The sequence below is a fragment of the Drosophila gunungcola genome, unplaced genomic scaffold, assembly GCF_025200985.1.
Source record: "Drosophila gunungcola strain Sukarami unplaced genomic scaffold, Dgunungcola_SK_2 000001F, whole genome shotgun sequence".
NCBI lineage: Eukaryota > Metazoa > Arthropoda > Insecta > Diptera > Drosophilidae > Drosophila > Drosophila gunungcola.
In genome coordinates this window covers 6,056,122-6,067,036 of record NW_026453197.1, presented here as the reverse complement: position 1 = coordinate 6,067,036, position 10,915 = coordinate 6,056,122, and the positions used below count along the sequence as shown (strand labels likewise).

General features: G+C 41.3%; 1 protein-coding gene across 2 annotated transcripts in view; it reads right to left on the bottom strand.

Moving 5' to 3' along the window:
- Positions 1-4,614: 4,614 nt before the first annotated feature.
- LOC128261559 (protein nubbin) overlaps positions 4,615-10,915 on the bottom strand; it is a 44,764-nt gene continuing 38,463 nt past the window's right edge. Inside the window, exons 4-6 of one of the 2 annotated variants that reach the window (XM_052995322.1) lie at positions 9,999-10,043; positions 5,692-7,442; positions 4,615-5,355 (exon numbers count right to left, since the gene is read on the bottom strand). In XM_052995322.1, coding sequence (XP_052851282.1) covers positions 5,776-7,442; positions 9,999-10,043 — 1,712 coding nt within the window. In that variant the 3' untranslated portion in view covers positions 4,615-5,355; positions 5,692-5,775. The remainder of the gene's footprint in view (positions 5,356-5,691; positions 7,443-9,998; positions 10,044-10,915) is intronic. The other variant, XM_052995323.1, reaches the window with a different exon arrangement.

The following is a 10,915-nucleotide window of genomic DNA, read 5'->3' as shown; positions in this document are numbered from 1 at the left end:
GAGATGAGAACGATCCCCTCGCCCGCCTAAAATAAGTAATCAAGGGGGGTTTTGTGTGGGAATTCCTTGATCGGAATCGGTTGACAGGCAAAACACCCAGCAAAGGCGATTTGCATGGCTCCCGCGGTACAAGAAAATACAATTAACATCGGGTTTAATGTGCATTTAATGAGAAATAAAAATGCTGTCCGTTCGGATTGCGTGCGAGCTCTCTTTCTGCGCACTTCATCATTGCAAGATTGTAGATTGTAGATTTCAGCCTGATTTTATGTCTTTGCATGGCCGGTGTCTATATCTAATGTACGCGATTCCGAGCAAATGATATTTACTAATTAGTTATATGTATTATGTATTATAATTTTCCACCCAGCCACTGACCATGGCCAAACGTTCCTTTCTTTGTGTGTCTCTGTTGGTTATCGCAATCATAAAATGATGATGTTTTCCATCAACGCGATTCGCTGGGCACCAGGGGATTGGCTTTTACATTGTTATTTAATAAGAATTTGATTGTTCCTGGCATAATGCACCGACTCGATGTGTAGCAGGACAGTGGTAACAAATATTGGGATTCTGAACTTTAGATTTACGATTTCTGCAAATATTTATTTTTTATGCAAGCTATTTGAATGAAAAAACATTTTTAGAGATATATATTGTATTCGTTGAACAGGCCAGTAAGTAAAATAAATATATTGTTATATGTAGTAAAGAAAAATAGTGAAGTATGTTAACGTTTTGAGGTAATGGTTTCGATGTTATTGGAGTATTTGAAGTTTTGTAGCAAACGCGATTTCTTCACCTCTCGACCCACTGTTCATTTATGAAGAATTACCTCAAAGAGGCATGAAAACCCAGCTGCATTATATTTCTTCAACCTGTAATGAAGTAGGTGTTGTGGCTACACAGTCCTCTTTTCCCCAAGCCGATATAAGCATACCCAGCCAAGAGAGTCGAAAGGGGGGAGGGAAGCTCCATTTCGTTACCGGATCCCGGTTCCCCGGGCAATCACAGGCTGGGCATCAGAGACATTCTATGGCCACGAGCTTTAATGAGTCTCGAGCCGTAAATTAAATTCAAAAATAATATGGACCGCGATGGGTTGCGCACCCCTCCCCCGGACCGCCCACTTGACCGCCCACTCTGCCCCGGTGCAGTTGCATGATCGCATGCAAAGTGCCGGGAAGTTAACCATTTGCCCCGGAAGAGAAGGAAGGGGACGGCGCCACTTTTGCGCTTCGCAACCCACAGACACTTCGTTATAAAACAATTTAATTTGCAAAGGAACAAACAAAGAAAATACATAAAAAATAAAAAAAAATACCGCACAAACTGAAGTCGTATTGCGCATAAAGGCGAGCAAAATATTTACAAAACTAATTTTTAATTAATGACCAGCAGGAACGGGAAGTGGTTAGCTTGCATGCCCGACCTTTTCATATAATTTACAAATTGGCTCCCTTTTGCATTGGCCGAATGCTAATTAGGCTTCTTTGTTTCATTTTTTATTTGTCGAAGGCAAATTAAAGTTACACAATTTGCTTTTGCAGAACACCTGCCCGCGGTTATCGAGCTCCGAGTTTTGGCATTCGATTGCTCTGCACTTGCATTCATTAGGTACACGCAAATGGTATAATTCCAAGTTCTTTGTATGATTTTGAGGTCAGTATTGGTGGGCTATTGGGTTAGCTACTGATTGGTCTGGGGTGGAATGTAAGTGGCAATATAACTCAAATTTTCAATTTACTGAAGCTTAACGGAAGGGATTTTGGTTTTACTGCGTTCAGCAAATGTACTTGCATGATTTTTTAAAGCGTATTTTATTTTTAAATCAAACTACTCTTATTTTGCAATATATGACCCAAATTTGAAATGGAATCGATAAATTGTCCTTTGTCATAAACGCTTTAAAGATTACTTCATGTAAATGTTGTTTGCGGCTAATTTAAGTCATTTTTAAATTTGTAAAAAAATAATAAAATAAAATATATTTATTATTTATAAAGCTATATCCTATCCATTCTAATATAAATGATTTAGATGAGTCCAAAGATAGTCACCATATTATCTCTAGTAAAATTAGAACTGATATCATCTCTTTTCTTTTTTTTGAAGTAATCCAATGCAGTTTTGTAATAATCGTATGTTAGTCTTTTAAAAGTACCAACGAGATCTGAGTACAGTCTCGGACTGCTTTCTGGATATCTCGAACCCTGAATGAATCATATTAGTTTGTAATTGTTCACTCGTCTAGTGGCATTTTCCACCTACCCCCCTCAATTACTAGTATTGGACCGAAGGCCTCTATGGAAAAAAAAAACAGGGTGTATCCATTATATGCGGCAATGAAATAAAACGTCTAACTAAAAGTATGTGGCAGAGGCAAGTTCCACAATGCATATTCATGGCTCCGTGCCGCGCCGGTCTCCCCCCTTTTCCATTTTCCGGGCTGGAAATGCCAACTGTGTGCTGAACTGATAAATTAAGCAATTCCAACTAAAATGCAATGCATTGCAAATTTTCCTCTTTATTTTTTTGTAGTCGCAGCTCGCGACTAGAAAGTTGAAGAGCAAATAAAAAAGAGTCGGATGAAATTTATGCCTCATTCAGGTTAGTTTTGATGTCTTTGATGCGACTGCACGACAAGAAGACAGTCCCCCATGAAGGGAAGCAGGTGCTAAGCTCACCATATCGGTGAATTAAATGGAGTAAAAGCGACCCATAGCCTTAAAGCTATAATTCCGCACCATCTTGAGCCGGTAATTAAATGTGCTTTAATTTGTATAATTCAGTTGATTTAAGCATGTAGAACTTTGGCCCCAGACTTACCAGACTTAGGTTCCGAATGAATATTCACAATTTCGCTCAGTTTGCGGTTAGAAAGTTGCCTGGGAAACGCCGATTGGGGGTCTCGAAGTCACACTCAGTTCTAGACGCCCCCGAGGGCCAAAAAGATTTATCGCAATCCATCTACAATGTTAGCTGTACGGGCTAATAGGGTTTACGAGCTCCAATTTTCTTATATGCAAATGTCCCCCCTACTGCATCAGTTTCTTTTGGAAGGAAATGGATGGGCTGAGCCGCTGAATTCCTGTGAAATAGTCGTCGCTTGCCTCGTAATTATCAGCAATTTTCCATGAATTTATTAAAATTAAGGGCAGGGCAGACGAAAGCCGGGCTTAAGTGCCCAGGGCTAACATCTCGTACCCAACCCCATCCCACCCTGTTCAAGGCCCAACACCAAAGCCCATAGCGCTACCCATTCCGTTTGATTCCATCTGACTACAAACAAACAGACCATAAATAGTATAAATTTCCACATGACACGCGATGATTATGCGCTTTCCATGCAAACAAGTGTCTGCGGAAGAACGGCGGTACGAATTTACCAGGGAGGTCGATGGGAGGGCATCTGCATCTGCTTTCGACATCATTTGCGTATATGTCGAGCTTCTGCCCTGCTAATGAGTACAGTCGGTCCTAGTATGTAAAGAACGTACTTCTAACAGATCGAACATGTACATGAAATAACCCCTTGCCGTAAAATAAATAAATGTTTTCCATAATTACTAGTTTAAAAATATATATATTTTATCACAAATTTACTAGTTCTTCATTTTATACGTCTTGACTATTAAAAAGTCAGGAAAATCAACTAAAATATATTTCTTAACATTACTTAACCATTGAATGTCCAGTAGATTTCCAAAAAAAAACCTTATTTAGACATTTATTTATAAAGTAAGTCCTAGCTTAGTTAAATTCAAAATGGAGTGGTTCCACACTAGCAAGAAAAACGTAGACAATAATTTAATTATTTCTTGTTTAGATTTTCATCCATTGCGATTTTAATTTATTTTTTGTTATTTTGAAATTGATTTTATTATCTGCAATATTAATTTATATTTAAACCATATTTTACTTAAATGAAATGCGTTTTAATTCAAATAGGAAGACTTTTAAATTTAATTTAAATAATTGATATTAAATTGTCCGATATTTATTTTGACTATTCATTTTTTTAACCAGTGTAACCTATTTGATTTAGCGAATAGCCTCTGTGCTTTCGTCTTGCCAACTCACAGAGATAGTAAACAATTTTTAATTGCTCAAAGCTGAAGCGACAGTGACAGCAAACGTCGTTCCTCCGCCTTCACCAAATCGCAGTGGATTCATTTTGTTGTGTCGGCTTGCCATTGATAGTGTTAGTGTGGGTACTTGAAGTGACCCGGGTTCGCCCCCCTAAAACATTGTGGAACCTCGTTTCATGTGGCTCATCTGCATGCTGATATCTTGGTCATGAGATCGAATCGGTCCAGTTGCCGTACTGCGGGTGTCTGGTTCTTATTAGCTTTGCACGCGCTTCCCTCTCGCTTGGATTCCATGAATTAATTTCAGTTTTGCATGTTGTTATTTATTAAAATTTCAGATCGCCTTTTGCCCAGACGTTTGCGATTCTTCGTGATGCCCTTTCATATGCGCCGCTGAGCTAATTTCAGAAACAAATTCCTTTTCTTTGTGATTGATATCTTTAAGATATTTTCTGTATATGCACGCCAAAGCAAAATAAATGCTGAAAATGTACAAAAAAGACTGTGTTCCCAAATAAAACGTTTTCAAAATTATTTTGTATGATAATAATTTTTATTTCATTGTTTTGTGTGAGTTTTTGTTCCTCTTTTTGTAGTTATACATTTAAAAATTCTAGTGTTGTTTTTCACGTTTTACAATTGTAAAAGGTTTTGTGTTCCTTTTTCATAAATTCAATTGGTTTTTACACATAAATACGATGGACTTAAGTTACAATTAATGCTTTGTTTTATTTTTGTTAGTTTACTTGCCCATAACATATACAGTATATCTAATTAATGTTTATATTGTTTTTCTTTGTGTTCTTTTTCTTTTAATTAAAATTAAAATCATTCAAATTGATTATCACAGTATTCACGCGAAAAATAAATATGCTTAGAAAGTAATCTACTTGTTGTTTATGTGGAAAGTGTTTTTAGCTTTAGGAATTATGTTGACTTTGAAAATTGTGGATAGACTGTACTTAAATATTAGTAATACACAAACGCCACATAGAACCATAAAGAAATCGAATCATTTGCTTGTTGAAGCAAACAATACCATTTTTCTATGACCTACAAAATGTTGGTGGTTAAGTGAACTTAGCTAAGCAATTGTTAACCAGTCTACTTGAACAGCAATATTTTGGATTGATTGTAATAATTCAGTTACATTAAAATAAATACCATTAATAGTTAACATAAGCCAACCCCATTTTGTGTTGGAGTTGATACCTGTCCGTAGTACAGAATTATGCTAGTATTTGATGTGTTTGCGACTTTGAACCTGCAAGATAGAAAGCAATGGACAAGATAACGTTAGTAAAAGGTTTACTTATATTTTATAAAATAATATACTAACAAAGAAAACCCCATCTATTTAATCAAAACTATTATTTAATTTTTTTTAATAGTATTGCAACTTAAATAATCATAATCTATTGGCTAAAACAGTTGAAAAACATCTTGAAATTAATACAGTTATAAGAATTAAATTGAGTTTCGTTGTAAAATTAAAAAAAACCTTTAATGCTGCCATTTTAATCTGAACTGCTTGTAAATAAATTAACAAAAAATGTTTCCTAATATAAAGTTTTAAATATTTTCAAGGAGAAATACACACCTGCTCATAGTGTTGCTAAGCTTCCTTTGATTTCTCCGGCACATTGCACTGTCTTTGTCCCTAAAAGTGAACCCGCTGGAGCCCTTAGTGCATCATGTATGACGACTCTTCGTCGTCGACCCCCGTGGGACTGTCCAGGGAGGGATTGATGCGCTTCTCCTTCTGCCGCCGGTTGCAGAACCACACGCGCACCACCTCCTTCTCCATTCCGAGGCGGTCGGCCAGCTGCGTGATCTCCTCGGAGGTGGGCTTCTGGTTGGCCAGGAAGGCCTTCTCCAGGGCCCCGCGGATGGTGGTCTCAATGGAGGTGCGCTTCTTGCGACGCCGTCCAATGATCTCGGGCGTGCTAACGGTGGCCTGCAGGGCAGCCGGATCGAAGACGCCTCCGGTGGCCTGAATGGTGCGATCGGCGTCATCCAGCCACTTCTGGAGCAGCGGCTTCAGCTTGCACATGTTCTTGAAGCTCAGATTGAGGGCCTCGAACCGTGAGATGGTGGTCTGCGAGAAGTCGTTGCCATACAGCTTGCCCATGGCCAGACCCACGTCGCCCTGGGTGAAGCCCAGCTTGATTCTCCGCTGCTTGAAGGTCTTGGCAAACTGCTCCAGTTCCTCCAGGTCGGTGGTCTCCTCCGGCGAGGGCTCACCCGCCGCCCGGGCAGCCGCAGCACTGGCCACCGTCTTGGGCTGTGGGGTGGTGGTGCCCTGACTCATCTGGGTGCCGCTGGTGGGTGTGCTGGGGGTCAGCATGCCACTCAGCTTCAGGCTGGCCGCCGAGTTGGGCGGCGTAATTTGCAGCGGGTGGTGGTGGTGGTGATGCTGGTGCTGGTGGTGCAGCTGGTGGGGCGAACTGGCCGGACTGCGAATCGCAATGGGACTCCTCACCGCCGAGTGGGGCGTGGAGCTGCGCGGCTGCTGCTGCATCTTGTGGTTCAGCTGCAGCGGCTCCTCCTGCTGCCTCTGCTGATGCTGCTGCTGCTTCTGCAGAGCCTGCAGTTGCTGGGTGGCCTGGCTCAGGGCCTGCAGTTGGCTCTGCATTAGGAACTGGGCGGCTGCCACCTGGGCGGTCAGTGCCGGGTCGTCCTGTGCCAGTCCCAGCGAGCCACTCCTCAGCAGCTCCATGTAGCTGTTGAACTGTTGCGTCAAGGCCACCTGACGCTGCTGCAACAACTGCTGGAACTGGGCATAGTCCTGTGGCGACAGCGACCCACTCAGCAGCGGATTGTTCATGCCCAGGCCGGCTGCGGCAAGTTGGACCTGTGCCTGGGCCTGTGCCTGTGCCTGAGGCGAGGACAAGCCCGGAATGGCCAGCAGGGGCGAGATGCCGGAGGCCATGGCAGCGGCTGCTGCAGCCGCTGCTGCCATAGAAGGGGGCGTGGTGGCTCCGCCCGAGGACGCCAGGACCGGAGAAATCATGGGCGCCACTGGCGAGGGCACCGAAATCACCGGCACCGGCGAGACTATCGCCGATTTCACCGAATTCGCTGGCGATTGGGTGCTGTGACGGCTATTATCGCTGGTTAAATTCAAGGCCCCACCATTGGCATCCTCGTAGTCCTCCTCCTGCTTGTACTGATGGTGATTCAGGTGGTTCAGGTGGTGCGGATTGTGGTGGTGGTGAGCCGGATGGGGTTGCAGCGACAGCAACTGGCGCTTGGCCTGCTGGTGGGTCAAAGACAGGGCAGGACTCAACGGAGATCGACAGCGATCGCTTGAAGTGCCCGCACTCGAATTGTTGTCATCGCAATCGGAAGCTGTAAAATAGAGACAAATTTATGGGTTAGGCAAATTAAATAAAGGAGTATTCTTTTAGGCAAAACTATCTATCCAAAATACGGTTTCTAAATCACAAACAAAATGTGTTTAAAATAAGCCCACAACTCTCCTCCAATCTAGCTAAGAAAAAGGTGTAACCAACTGGTCAAATCCCATGGAAAATGTATTTTCCCATCTACCGAAGCAATGCAAAAATGAGTCACGCAGTGGAGACCTCAAGCCCCCGACCATTCGGTTACCATTCGAATGTCCTTTTGCATAAATTTAGCATAGGCCACACGAGCGTTTTGTATAATTTTCGTTCAATTTCATAGTCCGTTGGTTTTCGGTTTCGGTTTCGAGTGAAAGCCTTTCACGTGACCACCCACCGCAGTGGGTTTATTATGCGAAAATGTCTTCAGCTCTTTTCACCCCCTTCGAGCTGGGTCCATAGTTTACATAGTTCCACCTTGACATCAAATGGAATTCTCATGTTTTCTTTTCATTTTGGCTGACGCTTTTAGCTGCTTTTAAGTGGCATTTTAGCATTTCAAATGCCTGACCAAGCGATTTGTATAAATTTGCTATTTGTATGCATTTTATTTATACAACAGGGTGGTGGGCGCACGATGGGGTTGGCCTGAGCAGGCCAATTGATTTGCAATAATATTTAAATACAAGACGAGTTCATTTTTGAACTAAGACTGCAAACTAGAATCGCAGACTTCCTCCCCTCATAAATGGCAATCAAAGAAGTTAAACCTAAACCCTTTGAAGTGGACTTTGGTCTGGGACCCCAAAACTCACATTCTCATACTCCCATTTCCATTCCCATTCAGATTCCCATTCCCATTCCCCCAACCAATTTCCACATCCTGTCCACTGCAGGCTATTTTTGCATATGTTTGCCTGGGCTACTTTATGACTTGTGCTCGCCTCCTGATGCCCCGTTTCCCGATGGTTGGATGCTACGTGAATTTGATGACTTATTCGCCCAAGTGGGCGACCCATCGACCACATGGTCATCCTTTTTACATATGCGACCGAAGCCGGGCCAGGAACGATTTTTTCTCTCCTCCTTGGACGGGCTACGTGCGTCCATTTGGTATTCAGATGATGTGCAAATTCGATTTGTATGTGTTGTGTGAATGGCTATCGACATTGGCGGAGATGTGCTGGCTTTTAAAGGGGTTTTGGGGAATCTTAGGTAAATTCAATTGGGTTGTATTGGGTACTTATTATGTATAGAGTACATATATATTTTCATACATATTTGTAAGCTGGTAAGCTCATTTAATAGAATACATCAAAAAGGGTTAAGAAAGGGGTTACAAAAAATTATTGTTAGACTTCAAGGGAAAAAATATATATAACTTAATTTATTATGTGGTTCTTAACACATATCACTAAAATTCGACCACTTATTTTTGTAAGTATACAAGAAAACTAGTCACAAAAGTGTTAAGTCGAATTTAAATACAGAGCCCAAGACACCAAATAAGCTTTTATAAAAAAAAACCCCTTCAGAACGCGCTCCTGTTCCATTTAGCACAACCAATAAAAAAAAAGCCAAATGGTCAGTTTGACTGCACATCGAGCTACCCCAAAAGCGCTCCCACATACGGCCGGCATAACGGAATAATTTTTGCATAAAATATATGTAAATATATATGTTCATGTTCGTGAAAGAAATCACAGCAACTGTGTCCAGTCCCACACACGCACACACAACCAGACAGCCTCCCTCACACATACATATTCGAATTCAAATCAAGCGAAATGCTGTCAATAATGTGGTAAAAAAAAAAAATAATAAAAATAAAAAAAGGGAGTCAGAAAAGGTTGAAGTTGGTTTTTGTTCGGACCGTGACTAACGAAGTCCATGAAATTTGAAAAGTGTAAATTGCAAATTGAACGCAGTAGCCTCCTCGAGGAACGAGTTATGAATAATAATCGAAGGTTTTATGAATCTATCAAAAATTTATAATGCACCCAAAGACCGCCATCCACAATGGTATTCCTCGGAACAATTAGGGCGGGAATTGACAGACCCAATTGTCACCTCAGAAACTACTTAAGAAGCTGTTAAGTCGAAACACCCATTTAATAAGACATCAAAATCAACTTAAAGACGCCTTTCCCCTTCTCAGTGAAATCACAGCCAAAAGGGCTGTGACAAAAGTTTTGACAGGCCATTGTGTGTGTGTGGGGGACCCTCCCTAGGAAAATACACACACCAACCAACCCTAGCAATAACCCGGATATATACCCTATATACGAGGGCCTAGCGCGTGGCTGTCGCAGGCAAAGGCAAAGGCAAGGGTTGATATTCCCTCCGGTTTATTGTCTTTTTGTCGAACCGAAAACATGCGAGTGATTTAGTGAAACCGAGATGCCTGGATGCCTGATACCGCTGCCCCAAGCAGATGTTCCAGACCAGCAATATGTATCCATCTTTTATATGTATATATCCATATGAAGTGGACAAATCTCGTAAATCGTTTTCGGACAACAGCTGATGCTCTAAAATGGGGAAAAGAGAAAAACACACTTACCATTCGATTGCAGTGGCGACGGCGAACGCGACAGGCGACTGATATCTGGAAAAAAAAGGGAAAACAAAAATTTTAGACTGGCTAAATTGAGAGCACTTAAAGCTAAGAGTAAAATAACACACGTCGCGAACATAAAACGGAAGAGGCAAATACAAATTTTCCGAGAAGCAAACGCTCAAGTTTACGATACACAAAATCGATATCGATATACATTTAAAGCCAGAACTGACCAAATGACCAGTCCAGTCCAGACATCTATACCGTTGCCTATAAAAGGATATTTTTATGGACCTCGTCGAGGGGCAGTCGAGAGCTGAAATGGAGTTCAAGGAACACCTGGTCCGTGTACGATTTGAATTTTGGAGTTCGGAGCAGACAGCATTTGTGCTGGCTGCATTTTATGTCTGGAGAAATTGAATTTTGTTTGGTCTCGCTGGCTAATTTACGAGTGCAGTGTGGTGACCTCTCTAAAATGCATTAGAAATCGAGTGCTCTTCTCTTTTGGGTGTTGTATTACGGTTGAGGTTTAAGGTTGGGGTTTCTATTAGCTGATTAAATTGTAATTTTTTGCCTTGTGTTCTAATGCGTTAGATGAATACAGAGGGAATGAGACTTTTTTTTTTATTTTGAGATTAATCGGATTATTCTTAAAATTAGATATTTTTGTATCACATCATTTTCGATAATTAATTGTATTCTTTGTTTTATAAAATTATCTGTCTTGTTTTTTCCATTTAAAATGCATTTCTTTAGCAATGAATACCTTCTTATACTTTCGAATATCTGTTTTCTAACCTCAGATCTTCCATAAATTTCTTTTGATTTCGCTACCTAAGATCCTGTTCTGAAAGAATTCGTTTATTTGGAATGGATTTCTTGCTTGGGTTTGCTTCCACAATCTTTTCTCACTTCTGGCA